Source organism: Xenopus laevis, chromosome 2L (genome assembly GCF_017654675.1).
Source record: "Xenopus laevis strain J_2021 chromosome 2L, Xenopus_laevis_v10.1, whole genome shotgun sequence".
NCBI lineage: Eukaryota > Metazoa > Chordata > Amphibia > Anura > Pipidae > Xenopus > Xenopus laevis.
The window spans coordinates 120,634,980-120,652,301 of NC_054373.1; the positions used below are offsets into that span (position 1 = coordinate 120,634,980).

At 35.4% G+C, this 17,322-nt stretch overlaps 1 protein-coding gene across 1 annotated transcript; it reads right to left on the minus strand.

The window, feature by feature from the left end:
• Positions 1-2,333: 2,333 nt before the first annotated feature.
• proz.L (protein Z, vitamin K-dependent plasma glycoprotein L homeolog) lies at positions 2,334-15,121 on the minus strand. Its single transcript, XM_018245719.2, has 8 exons — positions 15,022-15,121; positions 11,697-11,860; positions 10,471-10,495; positions 9,902-10,015; positions 8,665-8,802; positions 6,790-6,878; positions 5,813-5,930; positions 2,334-2,979 (listed from the first exon to the last, which is right to left on the minus strand). The coding sequence occupies exons 1-8, from the start codon at positions 15,089-15,091 to the stop codon at positions 2,450-2,452; spliced, it is 1,248 nt and encodes a 415-aa protein (XP_018101208.1). The 5' UTR covers positions 15,092-15,121; the 3' UTR covers positions 2,334-2,449.
• Between the last annotated feature and the right edge of the window lie 2,201 nt (positions 15,122-17,322).

The window sequence follows — 17,322 nt, forward strand, 5'->3', positions numbered from 1 at the left end:
TTAAGTGACCCTTATACCCATATTTCTGTGTCCTTAATAACTTCAGGATGGAAGGAGATATTTTTTGCTTGTGTTAAAGGACATGTAAACCCCCTCCACAAAAATTTAATCCGTGAACAGCCTCTTTTAAATCTTTAGAATAACTGCCACTCTGGTTGCTAAAAGGTTAACAGTAAGGCTGCAGTATCTTAATCACTTAGAATTCCTTCTCCTCCTCTAACCCACTCTTCCCCCTCAATCAGGAATTTACTTTGGCTTTGGAGCGTGTTCAGTTCTTTTCAGCTCAGATTACTAAATACACCCTCCACTCTAGCAGCCAATGAAGAGATAGGCTTGCTGGTGCCCATAGAAACTCTAGCTGTCTGATCCTATTTTTTTCTCCTAACCACCTCTCCTGAGCTCAGCTTAACCATTACAGTGCTAAACACCAGCGGAACTTTTTATTTAAGTATGTTGTGCCTTTGTAAACCTGCATTCTGCATTGCATGAACTTTACAGCATTCATGTCCTGTTTGCAGATGTCAATGTTACTGATAATGTGTCAGAGGGAAAATGGCCGCCAGTTGAAAGCTATTTGTTTCAGGAAAATGATTGCGTTGGCAAATGGAGGGGGTGTATGCAGTACAAATGATGTGGCTTGGGTGGGAAAGATATGTCCAACTTATATACATGGTAGGAAAATGTAGACTTTACATGTCCTTTAACTAAACATACTGTATAAGCATCATAGAACCATTGCCAATGTTGTGCTGTGCTTTTCTACAAGTATCCCTTGACAGCTGCACAATGTTTTATTTTAAAAAAACAAGTCTTCCTTTCTTTTGGAAAAATAGAACTTTCTTCCCATAAAATAATTTCATACTACTCAGTTTGTGACTGTCCATGTATTATTGTATGAACCATATATGAGAGAGTTGGAGAGGGCTGCTCTTCCATTTATTGTTTTTGTGTTTTGAAAATATAATTTATTGCTTTTTGTATACTGTTCCCTTCTGCATGCTTTATATCCGCTATGGGCTATATAAATATAGAAGGTTTTATAGAGCTTCCAGGTACAAAATGAAAAAAATATCAGTCGAATTAACTTTCCAGATCATTAAAGGTATATTCTAACATTTTTTGGGTTAAGGATATACATGGATCATTTACAAATAACCAGAGAAAAAGTGTAATACTGACTTTTTGTAGCTCAGGCAATACTTCTTACACAGGTCTGGTTGCACTCTGCAGTAAAAAGCAGAGCTCAGTCCTGTCCTTAACGCCTGATACAGGGCAGGTGATAAAGACTGGGCCATGTTGCGACCTGTATCCTCAACCGCTTCTTAAAGGGGTGGTTCACGTTGAAGTTAAATTTTAGTATGCACTAGAATGGCTAATTCTAAGCAGCGTTTCAATTGCTCTTCATTTTTTCAATTATTTCTGATTCTTTCCAGCTTTCAAATAGGGGTCACTGACCCATCTAAAACAAGTGCTCTTTAAGGCTACAGATATATTGTTATTGCTACTTTTTATTACTTATCTTACGATTTAGTCCAGGTAATTTGGACATTAGCAACCAGATTGCTCAGATTGCAAAATCGAGAGCTGCTGAATAAAATGCTAAATAACTCAAAAAACACAAATAATAAAAAATGGAAACCAATTGCAAATTGTCTCAGAATATCATTCTCTAACATCATACTAAAAGTTAATTAACTTGAGCATCTGAATGATGTGCAAGTTAGGGCATGAGATGGGGATTCCTTTCCATTCCCCCTCCTAAATATATCTCCTGAAGTGCTATATCCATAGCTTTGGCCATGGGTCTCTGCCCTCTAACATGAAGCACAGAGACCTGTAGCAATTTAACAATGGAGGAAGGCAGAGCAAAGAAATGGTGCACTTTGCCGGCTGCCTTGGTTATTGCGCATCTGACCTCAGTACTATCCAAGTAATATGTGATGAAATTCATAGTTCTTACTGTTGCTGTTATTGCAGACATGATGACATCTGTCTGGATACTCTTCCAATATGTTTTCCATATAGATTCTACAAAAGTATTACATTTTTCACGCTTCATTAAAACTTGCTTTTGGGCAGAGGGGTGTAAGCCATTTTCATTATTGCCTCCCATCACCTTCAGAAGACAATACAAGTCTCAACAGGAAGCGTAAAGCTGAATGTTTTGATGGACTGTCTCAGAGTGGGCCAATACTACATCCATTTTGTAGACCCGTGTAACAATTGTGTGTTCTCTATTGTTCAAACTATTCAGTCTTGCTTTCCCTTTGCATGATGTAGCTTAGTTGTGAATATATTTACTGTTATTATTTCACCTATTGTACATTGAAAAGTGGGGTAGCTGTATTTATTAAAAAAAAAAAGTATTTTTAAACAGAGCAACACCCTTAATTCAGTGTTGCAAAAGAAAACCTCCATCTTGACTACAAAATTCTTCTGATACTAAATATTAACTGCCATTTTGTTTAAGCCACATGTTATACCTGGATAATTTGGTAAATGAAAACACACCCTTGTTTAGTGAAGATGGTTGCCAGGATCCCATTATACCACTTAGAAACCATATACCATTGTGTTGTATAGCAAAATGTCCTCCGTCTGTCAGCGCAGAGTCAATGGTTTTACGTGAAACCCCGCACAACATCCTGTTTGTTTGAGTCACATTTAGAGCTTGTTCACAAACTTCTGTTCTGTTGGTGTATGTTGTGTCAAACTGAACTGGAGTCGTTACATTATCTTCTTCTGTGGAGCCTTTCCAACCGCTGACTATACCTGTGTTTAGAGGAACCAGCACATTTTCTGCAAAATCTTTCTGTGGAATACAGATGGGAAGGCTATTGTTGTGGAATACAATTTTCTCTGTCAGTTTCAGTAATGCTAGGTTATTGTCACCGGTCTCCTCCGAGTGTCCTGTATGTGGATGCTTCATCTTCACCATAATAATCTGTCTTTGCTCTGCTCCACTCTTCTGCTGCATCCCTGCACCAAATATTAAACAAAAATTATGTTTTTTACATATAGGGCTCAATCCACTAAACAAGCAAGACGGCTTTCCTATTTTATCACATATTCAGCCAGTATAAATTTCCAATAATTCCCGATCAGTTTAATAAGGAGAAAACCTAAAATTACTTTTTAAAAATATTCAACCCTGTTTCCAAAAAAAAGTTGCGTCGCTGTGTAAATTGTAAATAATAAGAGAACGGGATGATTTACAAATCATTTAAACCCCATATTTTATTTCTAACAGTACAAAGACAGCATGTCATGGGGCAGATGTATCACATTGGGAGTTTAGAACTTAATGAATAACAACTCACCCACTTTCCAGTCATTTGTATGGGATTTTTAGAATTGTATTTATCAACGGGTGAAAGTTAGAACACACCATTTGATAAATAACATTCTAAAAATCCAATAGGAATGAATGTGGGGGGAGTTTTTATTTATTAATCTCTAAATTCACATTTTTAAAAAATCTGCCCCCAAATGTTTAAAACTGAAAAATGATATTGTTTTTTGAAAAATATATGCCAGCAACATGATCCAAAAGGGTTGCAACACAGTGGTAAACATACCCTTGTCCTATCAAATCTTCTTTTAACAACACTTAGGGGCACATTTACTAACCTCGAGTGAAGAATTCGAATGATAAAAAATTTGAATTTTGAAGTATTTTTTTGGGTACTTCGACCATTGAATGGGTCAAATTCGATCGAATTTGATTGAATCGAACGATTCGAAGTAAAAATCGTTCGTCCATTCGATAGTCGAAGTACTGTCTCTTTAAAAAATACTTTGACTTCATACTTCGCCACTTTAAACCTACCGAGGTACAGTGTTAGCCTATTGGGACCTTCCCCAGCACATTTCTTACATTTTTTTGATAGAAGAAAAATCCTTTGATCGATTAAAATCGTTGTAATCGTTCGATCAGAAGGATTTTTATTGAACGATTTTTACTTTGTTCGATCGATCGATCAAAGTATTTGCGCTAAATCCTTCGAATTCGAAGGATTTAAATTAGAGGGTCTAATTCGAGGGTTTATTAACCCCCGAAATTCGACCCTTGATAAATGTGCTAGTTGCTGTAGTTCTGTAAGTGAAATGTTGTGCCATTCTTGCCTGATATAGGATTTCAGCTGCTCAACAGCTCAGGGTCTCCTTTGTCATATTTTTCCTTTTAAAATGCATCACATGTTTTCAGCGGGTGACAGGTATGGACTACAGGCAAGCCAGTTTAGCACCCAGACTCTCTTACTATGGAGCTATTCTGTTGTTATACATGCAGATAAACGAAGTAATGCTGAAATTAGCATGAAAAAGACATCTGGATGGCTCCATATGTTGCTCCTAAACCTGTAGATGTTGTTCAGCATTAATGGTGCCTTCCCAGATGTGCAAGCTACCTATGACATGAGCACTAAGAGACCTTACCTCAGATGCGTGTTTTTGAACTATGTTCTGATAAGCTAGATGGCACCTTTACTCTTTAGCCCAGAGGAGGTGGTGTCCACAATTGACAAAAATAATTAAAAAATTTGATTTGTCAGACAACAGGACATTTTTCTACTTTGCCTCAGTCCATCTTAAAACAACAGGGGTCCAGAGAATTGACGACTTTGGTACTGGATAATGCTTAAATATATTATTTTGCATTTGTGGTTGCAGCGATAAATTGTGTTCCCAGACAGTGTTTTTGGAAGTATTCCTAAACCCATGCAATGATTTCCACTACAGAATTGTGGTTATTTCTAATGAAGTCCTGTCTGAGGACCTGAAGATGACGACCTTCCAGCCATGCCCCCTTGTCGACAGAGATTTCTCCGGATTCTTGAAATCTTTTAATGATATTATGTCCTGTAGACGATATCCCCAAATTTGACACCATTTTACATTGAGGAACGGTATACTTAAATAATTGCAATATTTGTCCATGCAGTGTTTCAAAGAGAGCTGTACCCCTGCCCATCTTTACTACTGAGAGACTCAGCCTCTCTGGGATCAACACTTTTTTCCCCCAATCATCTTACTGACCTTTTGCAAATTGGGGAGATGTTCACCAGATGTATTTTAAAGCAGATTTTGTTGCCCCTGTCCCAACTTTTTTTTTTTTTTTTTGAAACGTGATGCTGGCATCAGATTTATTTGGAAAAAAAGAACAGGGTTGAATATTGAACCCATAGCATCTATTGGCCAATCAGCTGTAACATTTTGAGTAAATCAGCTATAATTCATATTCCGATCTAGTGCACAAGACATTTATGATCCTATAATCATGATTTTTTACAAAGAGCAAAAATGAATAAGCCAAGAGCAATGCCACGTGTTTATGTAAACTGCAGTACACAATGTAAAGGCTACATTCAAATGTGGTGCTGGGGAAAACATGCATATTTACAAAGGTTTCAGCAATGGTAAGCCTAAATCAGCTGGGCTTGGCTGAGTATCATTCTTCCACGGTTCATTTGATTTTTTGGAACTTTTAGCTAAGTTGTAGTCAATCCCACTGGATTTATACAGTTGCCACAATCAAATCGATTTCATGCAATGTTATAGGGGTTTACATTGTACAATGGCATTGCCCAGAGTGATTATATTGTATATTTTACCTGTATGGACATTATTTTCTTCACCTGTGTTAGCATAACCGTAACATAACATTGCTGTTAATCTTACAAACATCATCAAATAATCAGTCATATTAAAATGCTATACATAGCATATTCTTTTTCTATCTCACAAACTAGAATACAGATTTCAATATTCCTATATAATTGGATGTATATAAGACAATGTCAGTAACTCTTACCTGCAACAACGAAGAAAGGGTTGTGCTCAGATATACATGTAGCAGTTGTCAGTACTACAGACTCACTCAGTATTACTCCACCACAAACATGTTCCTTTTGGGCATTTAGGATTGGTACCTTTAACAAGAGGATGGTTTAATTTTATACATAATATATATATATATTATAATGTTGATCAACCTATTTGCAAATGTTTTGCTTTCTAACAAAAAAAAACTTCAGTTAGTTACCTCCTCCTTAACACTAAAGGATGCTTTACCTGCTGCAAAACTAATATCTGTAGTTTCTGGTTAGTTATATAGGAACGGCATCCAATATCCAGAAAGCTCCAAATTACGGGAAGGCCATCTCTCATATTAATCAAATAATTACTAATTTTTAAAATGATTTCCTTTTACTCTGTAATAATAAAACAGTAACTAATTCATCCTTCTTGGAGGCAGAACAATCCTATTTGTAGTAGACAAGATATGGAGATCCAAATTACATAAATACCCCTTATACAGAAAATACCAGGTTGCAAGCATTGTGGTGTCATATCAGTACTTGTCAGAAAAGCAATATACAGTTGCTTTCCAGGCACTATATACATATTGAAGAGCTGTTTGGAATAGTTTAAACATTTTTTTAAAGATCAAATTTTTCTTTAATTTAGGAGTAGTTACCAATCCGTGATCTGGCTATTTGATCAATGGAAGATCAGATTATTGGGGTCATTTACAAAGAACCATGTGTAAGTGCAAGAGTACAACCATTAGTGCTCATGCAGAGAGTACTTATGTGTGGGGTCTTGCTGTTCTCTGCGCTGGATAAAAAACTTATGTACATGTCCCTGTCTTCCACCATTGCTTAACTTGTGTTTCTGTTGCTGCCAAAAAGCAGGCAGCACTGTATTCATGGGTTGGCTGCAGATCTCTGGGATCCAAGCTGTAAGATATAATAAAAAACATACATCTAAAATGTCTTTATGTCTTACCTGCCAAGGGAAAATGTCAGCGTCTGTGTCGTTGCGATGTTTTGTAATGGCTCCCACAGTATTTAATATTTGTCCGCACGCAAAGGGATCTGCCAATAAAAAGAGACTTTCAGTTCACTGACCCAAGCACTCCGTGTATGGGAACAAGTGTATTACTATGTATCCCTTAGAGCTCTTGTCAAGGGCAATATATATTATACCTTGAGCACCAGAAATTTTAGCAAATTTTTCTTTATCTGGATAAGCACTACCAGGTGATTTAGGGGATTCACTGAATACATTGACAAATTAAAACAGGTATCTTTGCACAGAAATAGTATTATCTTCCAAATTAAAGGAAAACTATACCCCCCAAACAATGTAGGTCTCTATTAAAAGATACTGAGTAAAACAGCTCATGTGTAAAACCCTGCTTCATGTAAATGAACCATTATCATAATAATATACTTTTTTAGTAGTATGTGCCATTGGGTAATCATAAATAGAAAATTGCCATTTTAAAAAATAAGGGCATATACAAACCACATGTAAGGTCACATGAGCCAATTAACAGGCAGAGTTCTGCCTTTTGCTTCCTCACTTCTTCCTGTTACAGTTAGTGTTGTAGTATTTCTGGTCAGGTGATCTCTGAGGCAGCACAGATAGAGTCACGAAATGGTGGTTCAAGGCAAGAGATGTAAAAGGGCAATATTTATGTAAATATATATTCCAGTTTGGTAAGATTCTTTAATATGTCACTGAATATGATATAAACTATCTGTTGCTTAAGTATTCATTTTGGGGGTATAGTTTTCCTTTAATATTAGACTGTGATGTTCCCTGCAAGAATATAAAAGCTGTAGGGAATCAGGATGCATGAACATTTATAGATTTGGCACAGATACTGTATATTCACTCGTGTTCGTTTCAACTGAATAGGTTAAAGAGCGCCCTGCTCATTCGAGTTTATAATACAAAGTTGTACAGTTAGTTGCACTTTTGTTGCGATTGCTGCCCCATGGTCAGTGCTGTAATGGTAGTGGAAGTGATTGCAGGGGGCCTGGCGGGGAAAGGGGCTGAAAAAAAGGCCTCTGCCTGTGATGGAGTTTTATTTTACATAAGTACAGTAGAATGCAATGCAGTCTAATATGCGCGGTTATTTGTGCACCTGGCAGTTGCAGAACACTTAGGGGGTTATTTATTAAAGTTCAAATATTTTGGTCTGGCTTTTAATGGGAAAACTTGAATTTTTTGAGAAAAAAAACTCAAAATTTTCAAGATGTATTATACGCCGAAGGTGCTTAAAGTCTGAATCTAAAAATACTCCATTTCAAACCTGTAGAGGTCCTGTAGAAGTCAATAGTAGGTGTCCTATTGTGGTCTGAGCTGGGTTTCATACATTAGTAAAACGTTGGGGGTTTCAGGGGATAAATTGGAACAATCAAGCAATTTTGTCAAGACTTTTCTCAAACCAAGTTTCAAGTTATATTATTAATAAATAAGGTAAAATCATGGCTGGGAGTTTGGTCGAGTTTGTTTTCTTGAAATTCTGATAAAAATCTGAGTTTTAGTGAATAACCCATAAGGGTTATGGCATATAGGGCTAATTGTCAACCACTGTAACAGTGGTAAACAAAATACCCCTCTATGTCTTTTATTGCTTCTAACAGAAAATGGAAAGTGTGTCAACTGAAACTCATGGAACAGTGATAGATGGACCCAGTGCCATCTCTGTGCAGAGGTCTGTCTGTCATCTCTCTGTGCGTGTCCACCAGTAGGCCGCTTTTGATTCACTAGTATACGTCAGAGAAGGGGTCAGCCCTGTGTACCATAGCTCTAACTCTCTTGACTGTACAAATTCATTATCGGCTAGACAGTGTGCACAGATTTACTTGCCTTCTGGATGACATGACTTTTCATCCGCACCAAGTTTATAGCCTTTAGCACATGAACAAGAGTAAGAGTCTTCCCCATAACTAGGGTGACAAAAGTGTTGACATCCATCCTCCATATCTGGGTGACACTTATTAATTGCTAAAGGAATAACAAAGTAGGATTACAATTTTGATATAAAAGTTAAAGATTACATTTTTTTAAATTAAAATGAGTATTTTCATCTGTAATAAGGATTCTATCATTTGAAGCACTTCCTCTAGGAGCACACTTAGATAGCCATGAACCCCAATACATCAGATGCAGAAAAGCCAATCGTGCTTAGCACATAAACACTCCTATGTTCATATTGCATTGCACAGTCATTCTCATACCCATTCTGTACTGTGCAGGCATCCTCAAGTCTATTCTACATATGCAAAGTGATCTGCTTATCCAACTGGTGCCAGTGTGGATTTAGCTTTAGCTTTTAGCTTTAGTTTGTTGTGATCCTGCAAACTATTATAGGGGTTCTCTTTTGTACATATCCTTCAGCAAGAGGATGGCAATTGGTAATGGAAAATATCCAATAATTTCACTGTAGCTCACAGATTTATTTATATATAGCTCATCCGTCGGAGTATACTGTGCCGATATCCCAAAACGGATAATCAAAGAACACTTGAGGAAGTGTATCACACAACATGTTTCGGGCAATGACTTTATCAAGTGTGATACATGTTGTGTGATACACTTCCTCAATAAATGAATTTTGCAGCTACAAACGTCTGCCTGGACTAATCCTACATCTACAACTTTCTTTGATTGATGGGAGTACATCACCATGCAGCTAGGTGAACACTATTATGGAAAAGTTGAGAAGGCTAAAGGTAATATAGAGAATATAGACACTTTTACAAAGTACATACATTATATAAAGTATTCATTACAGTCTATACATTTTATACAAGACATTTCAGCTGTTCTATTTCAATGAAGTATTTGGTGAGTATATCGTTTTAATACTAACTTAATAATAATATTAATTCTGGCGTCCCTTTTTTCATATGTAATTACCCAGATTGTATGATATAGAGGAATTTAAGGTCAGATCATCCCTTAGGGTTTCTCTTGTGTCAGATGTAAAGACTTTGTAGAAAAGTGACCTATGGTTTTAGAATAGTGCAGCCAGGCACAAACATGTTGATGAACAATTGTGCACCATTTTTTATGTCTAGCAAAAATCCCTGTTGTTTCTTACCAAACTGACAGTTAGTACCGCTGTATCCTTTAGGGCAACTGCAGAAGTAACTTCGGATGGAGTCTATACACACACCATCATTTTTACAGGGATTTAAAGAACATTTCCTCCCACCTGTGAACAAAGAAACCATTACTATTTTGGCAAAATCCTAGAGCATGTGCCAGATATCTAGCATTCAAATGATAATAATCATTCACATCATTATCCTAGAGAAATTTAGGCCTAGAAATGGATACAAAAACTAATGTGCTTCTCCAAATAGTCTCCCTGTTTTACCATTACAGTTACTGAACTACTAATAAGTTATATATGCGGGGAGGCCTAACATTAGCTGTAGGAATGGTATTTAACCCTGTTTGAAAGCTCTAGTGGCTTGACAGTGATAGAGGTCTCAAGTACAAAGGTCTCTGCCATAAGGTAAAAGCACAAGATGGAAGTACAAGTGCTGTAAATAGAGATTTAACCATTTCCATTCCATCTCACATTATACTTCTAGCTATTCATTTTATTTAATAATAATTGTAAATCTTATCATAAGGAGTGACAAATATAAGTGTTACACTTACCATGATACTGGTTCCAAAACTTGTTCTGAAAAAAAATAAAAAATAATATCATTAAAAAATATTCATAATGTCAGCCCTGTTTTCAATATTCATAGAGTAAAAAAACAAGTGAAGACGCCAGCTATATTTACAAAAGAATACAAGCCAGTTAAATGTAGCAAAGCTTTGGTCAAACTGTGGCTTACTGCCAATGTTATTACTAGGGAAGGAAGATAACAGAGATAGGAAGGCTGGAACTTTTTATCAAAAAAATGGCACACCTAGATTTTCAGTACAGTTAAAGATTCAACGTGCCTTTAATAAAATCAAAACTTTGGACAGTATGATATATACATTTTACAACAATCAAGGCTGTTTATAGGACCATGGACACTGTTATGACACGGTTTTGTCACAACTTTTAATTTTTGAAAATTGCTGTTATAATGTACTACAGTTTTTTTTTAATTTTTATTATTATGCAGTGACATATTTTCATATTTTTTTTTATATACATTTTTCCGGAAACCATGTCATGAAGGTGATGAAATCGACGTTAATTTGTAACCTCCTTTGCCATTGTGTTATTTTTTTCACATGAATATTTTAGTGTTTTGCTTAGTTGAGCACTATTATAACTATTTAAATGTTGTAATAAAATACATGACTGACAATTTATTGGGCTTATTGCAATGGTTAGCTATTGCTTCAAGTCTTTACATGCCGAAAAGACACAGGACCAGACAGGCTGAGGCAGCATCTGACGTTGCTTTGCTCAGAAACGGAACTAGAGGGGGCGGGCCCTGGCGCAGGACGCGCAGCCGGGCCCCCCGCCCCCCTCCGTACACCCGGAACTGGCCGGGAATATGTGGCGCGCAAACTGCCAGGGGGCCCTGAGGGGCTGCGGGCCCTGGCACCCTGGCAGTTCGGCCTAATCTTTCGCGAAGATTCCACAAAATAGTGGACTCCCTAGTAGAAAGATATGGACACCTGTCCCAGTTAGTATGGAGCAAATCATAGTGCTACTTTCCAATTTATTAAAGGGCTTCTATGTATATTTTACTAATCACTTTTTATTTGACTTATGAACGTAATGAAGGAATAGTGTAGCTTTAGCCATAATCACTAATCAGCATCAAAGCTGGGGACTGCATGTGGCTCTCTTATTAAAACACTAAAGACTTCAGAGCAAGATAGCTAGACAACCTCAGCACAAACTAAAAAGACTGTTAGGCTTATAGACTTACAGTTTTCTCTCTGTCCTCAAATACCTCTCTTGCCTCCTCATATGAGCAAATTTCTTCAAGACATTCCCTTTCTAGATTTCCTTTCAGTATTTCCTCAACGATGATATAGTTGGCTCTCCTGGACCTCTGAATGACTTTGTTTGCATTTTCAGCAGATAGGAACACTTTATAGGAGGCAAGTTTAACAAGATTATATACACGCTGCTGTTCTAGATTATGACAAAGGTCATATATGAAATAGTGTGATTATTGTTATATCTTTGTTTAATGCAAGATTAATATTTTAAGGATGTATAAATACAGCATGACAGTGTAAACATTCGTGCAACTACCAACAATAGGAGTTTTTTTGAGACCTACCCTTGGTGTATAAAATAAATACATTTTCACTCATAGCTCTTAGTGGTCATGTACAACTAAATACTATTGGGGTAATGTTATAAAAGGCACTAAGTTTGCCCAGGGGCAATAACCCATAGCAACCAATCAGCAGATAGAGTTTACTAGTCACCTGTTTAAATGCAAGCATCTTATTGGTTGCCCTGGGTTACTGCTCCTGGGCAAACTTATTGCCTTATATTACATATAGGGGTATATTCTGAAATTGATGTTAGAAGTACTGTGTATTTATTACTTGTGTTAAAGGTTACCTGTTTTTTAGGAATGCATTGAATTCAAGATTTAGTTCAGTATTCAGTTGAAACACGCCACTTTATACAGGATTCTGGATCAAATGAATCCCAAATGTTCAGCCAAACGGAATCCAAACGGAATCCAAATTTTAGGGCCAGATTTATCAAAGATCAAAATTGAAAATTAGAATTTTGAGTTTATTTTATTGTAATTTGACTAGGGAATAGTCCAAATTCAATTTAAGTTTAAAAAAAAAAAAAATCTAAATTTGGATTTCGAAATTTATTATACTGTCCCTTTGAATTTGACCATTCACCATCTAAACCCTGACAAATTGGTATTTTAGCCTATGGGGGACCTCCTATAATCAATTTGGAGTTGTTTGGTGGACTTTTGAGAAAAAAAAACTTTTTTTGTGAAAAAACTTGATTCGAATTTGCAGGCCGATCCTATTTCCAATAAAAAACGATTTTTTTAATAAATTTCGTTTGGTCGTTTTTTTTTTTATTTCGAATTTATGGGAGTTTTTATAAACTCCCATAAACTCGAAATTCGACCCTTGATAAATCTGCCCCTTTAAAGTCATGTTATATGAAAGCACTGGATACCTGAATAACGCAATTGTTTTTTATAAAAGTTTTCTCAAATTTGCAAGTTAGGTTTCAGTTTGCTGTTTTGATTAATCTTTTTTGGAGGATTTGACAGAATCCAAAATTAATATAATTGATGTATCCCAGCTGGGATTCAAGGTTTAGGATCAAAATCAGAGCAATTATCTAGCAGAATGGAAATATTTACTTTCCAATCAAGGTAATCGATGTAAACATTTTTAGAGATAAATCCAGAGACAAGTTTTCTCATTCATCTGAATCTAGTTCCCAGTTACCCTTTCCTTACCTTTTCACTGTAAAATTAGAGGCTGATTAATCAGAGGTCAAGATAGAAAAACAAATTTGACCTTGATGAAAAAACACTTTTCTTGTGTAGAACTAGATTGGTTGTATATTAGAATTAAATGTTTTTTAATAATTATCAACAGCATATATTTGCATGCAACATAAATTTGCCACCTAATGGTCTGAGTTCTTTAATGTCTTTACAGTTCAAGTCAACCCTTGAACAATGTTTTTTTTTTAAATAAAACTGGCCCTTGATGTAAATGTCTCTTATATATGATATCGTTGTAAAATAAAGGAATATTATATTTTTTATACTTGTATCATTTAGGCATTTTTATTGTGTTCTGACGGTTGTTTTGTTACTAAATATGCAACATTTAAAAAAAAATGTTTGTTTTACTATGCTTGCTTTTGATATCAGCCACTATGCTAATTCATCGTTTTATGGGCAGAAAAATTGTAAATGTAAAAGTGGGTTTTGGGCAGAATCTCAGACCGATGTTGTTGGTGTGATCTGTTATATACTTATAGTATAAGCCATAAAGTATGACACAACCACTATACTAAATATTACAAGCAGTTTTTGGACACATATAAAATCCAATGGTATTTTTATTGATTAAGGGGGTTATTTATTAAAGGTCGAGTTGTGTTTTGAGTTTTTTTTAGGTTTGTTTCAGTAAAAAGACAAATTTTTAGCCATAAAATTTTTTTTGGAAATTTATTATAGACTGAAGCTGCAAAAAGCCAGAATCTGAAAATACTCCAGCTAAAACCTGTTGAGATCATGTAGAAGTCAATGGCAGAGGTCCCTTGAACCATTTGAAGATGTCTTTAACCTTCATGATTTTCAGTTTTTTTTTGGTGGTTTACGCTTGAAAACTCAATTAATTTGAGCTATTTAAGCTTTTTTGCCGATAACTCGACCTATTTGAGCTTTTCAAGCTTTTTTTCGGTAATTACTCAATCAATTTGAGTATTTGAGTTTTTCCACATGATTGCATCGATTCTAGATTTTTACATTCAGGTTTTTTCATAAATAACAAACATTCGAGTTGTGAGTTTATTTGAGGTAGAAAAAAACCTCACAACCCTCAAAAATGTGACCTTTGATAAATAACCCCCTTTAAATGTTAGTTAAATAATTATTGCTTGTTGCACAGAAAATCTTGTTTCCTGGTCATTATGATACAATACTTCGGTAACAACAGGTAGAGAGCTGCAGAGTATAAACACCCAGATGGGAGCCTACAAGTCTATTTAATTATTTCTGACATTTTAATATTATAATAAATTACCATATGAGCCTCTTACGGACATTTGTGGCAGACAGAAATTACAGTATTCCAGTTTGATGTTTTGACCTTAAAAATGTATTGGTTTCTAACATCCATAGCTCTGATTAATTACAATTGTTATTTTACATCCAAAAATTTCTCTTCTTTCAATCAGATCACATCAAGACACCTTTAAACCCAATTAGAACAATGCAATATTTATTTTGAACTGTCCCTTTCCTTTATCTTAATTCATTTATTTCCTTAGTACCAAGTCTCACGAGGAAACCTCTGGCGACTTCGGAAAACTAAGCATTCCGAGTGCCATCCCGCCGGCGATTTAGAGTCTAGCCGACGGGAAGGCAGTTCGGGGAGATTAGTCGGGGAGAAGAAGAGTCGATTTGTCGCCGGGTGACTAAATCTCCCTGAATCTCCACGTCTGTCTCTGCCCTTAAACCCACTTTGCTAATCTGAACAAAATACAAAGTGTAAATAGTAAATTAAAGTTTCTCATACCTTTTGGCTCCGCTTGGTGAATAAAAAGTATTAGGGAGAATAAGCAGGATATCTGCACTGCATGTGCCATTTTGATACGTGGGGATAATGAAGAGCAATCCTGTGCAAAGAGTTAGCAAATAACAAAAATGTAAAGTTCAAAGTTCAGAGTTTACTAGAACGTAAACAATAAGAGCAACGACTTAAGTTCTATTGGTACAGTGTGGAGGGATAGTTTCAGGAATGATTTTAAAGATTATTTTATGTCTACAAAATGATCCATTTACCTGGATCTTGCCATAAAAGTTTGGTCTCGTTCTGAATCTGAATCTATATCTAGAATATATGATGATGATGATAACCATAATACTGATGATATTTGTTATGTTGTAAATAATTATAATTGTTGGTGCTTTATAACTATAAGCATAATTGCTATTATAAGTTTTTTTGATTTTACACCAAACGCAAGACATTTTTTGGTGTATTAAAAAAAAAAATAATACTTATAATAATAACACACCAAAAGACATCATACATTTGCCGGTTAATCAAATAACTTTATTATTTTTATATTTATATAAAGCACCAATATATTTTTAATGATGGACAAAATGCACTGAAGGAAATATTCCATGGATAAAATATCAATTCAGCCAGAGCTGACTGGTGCAATGCCAGTGGAATGAGGGAAAACTTGAAGCAGCGTAGGTGGTTCTTCATGGTGAGGACAGTGAGGTTGTGGAATGCTCTGCCAGGGGATGTTGTGATGGCTGATTGTATTAATGCATTTAAAAGGAGCTTGGATGATTTCTTGGACAAGCATAATATCAAAGGCTAATGTGATACTAAACTCTACAATTAGTAGATATTGGTAGATATAGATATATATATATCAATATATATAGATAGATCAGTATAAATATGTGCATATATGTGCACTGGGATTTTTTTGCAGTGGATGAACTTTTGTCTTTTTTCAACCCAACTTAAAGGAAAACTAAACCCTAAAAATTAATATGGCTAGAAATGCCATATTGTATATACTGAATTAAATGAACCAGTCTAAAGGTTCAGAATGTCCCAGGAGTTTCCCCATTTTGTTATGAATGTCAGTGACATGCACATGCTAAGTGTGCTTTGAGCGACTATTAAGTAGCTAAGCTTATTTACTAATTGGCCTCATATTGACATTTATATATGATATTTCATATATATGCAGTAGCTTGTGTGTTGGTCCCTACATTCAACAGTACAGTGCATGTGCAGTAAATCAGCAGTAAAGATGAAAGGATCATCTTTGGAGACAATGATCTTTAATATGAAAGGGTTGTGGTGTCTTTGGGCTGGTACAAAAGCCCAAAACATAATGTACAACATTTCTGCTGTACATCTTTAGTAAAAACATCAGTTTTCCTTTAACTATGCAACTATGTATATGGTCAAACACAAACAATCTCAGTTGTGTTAGTAAAGAAGGGCTTTTTAATAGCTTTGTGCCAGTTTCTTCATGTACCCGAGGAAATGTATGCATATAGGAGTTCTGGTTTACAAAGATGCATTATTATATGTATGTCCATATAAGTTTAAAACCACTTATTTTAAATCAGTGAAAAGTGTGTAGCTAGTTCATATGCTACAGCCACATTCATTGCTAGTTCAAATATACAGGGCCAAAATTACCCCAAACCATATATAATTGCTATTCATAATACTAAATACTACTAAAATAAACACATTAGAACTATGCCTGAAATCTGTACGTCATTGCCCTTATTGTCCATTGATGCTACTTGCTTAGATGAATTATGTGATCACACATGTACTGCACCACCAATTCATACATTAAAATATTTGCGATAAGCAGAATTCTTTAGATTAAATTTCTTGCAGAAAGGAAACTTTATGTATCCTGAAGGTACACCTTTGTACACATTAAGATTCAATATTTTGTAGATGATTATAGAGAGAAAGAAGGTACCCCGCTTCAACCAAGTTATCAACCACTATTGGTCACCCTAAAACCAAAGTTCTAATAGTTTTGCCAAATAACCACACTATTCTAAGTGATTCTAAATTAAATTTGTAATATCACAAATTATCCCACCTTAATGGGTAGAAGCATACTTAAATAAATAATAAAGTGCTATTTAAAGTGCAGTGCTACAATCAATGAATTCAATAAAATAATTATTCAGTTTTATAACATAGCTTAAAGCGTTTTTAACTTATTAGCCTATATTTGTATGCGGGGTGGTTGATTAGCAGCGAACTGCTCAATTCAGTTTCAATCTCTATCATGCTATATATCATGCAATCTAT

Excerpts from the sequence above, each read along its gene's own strand:
- proz.L (XM_018245719.2), bottom strand. The coding sequence starts at position 15,091 with ATGGCACATGCAGTGCAGATATCCTGCTTATTCTCCCTAATACTTTTT. Across the intron at positions 8,803-9,901 it reads CGGTACTAACTGTCAGTTTG|CAATTAATAAGTGTCACCCA; the intron begins GTAAGAAACAAC and ends TTATTCCTTTAG. Across the intron at positions 5,931-6,789 it reads CTGACATTTTCCCTTGGCAG|GTACCAATCCTAAATGCCCA; the intron begins GTAAGACATAAA and ends CTCTTGTTAAAG.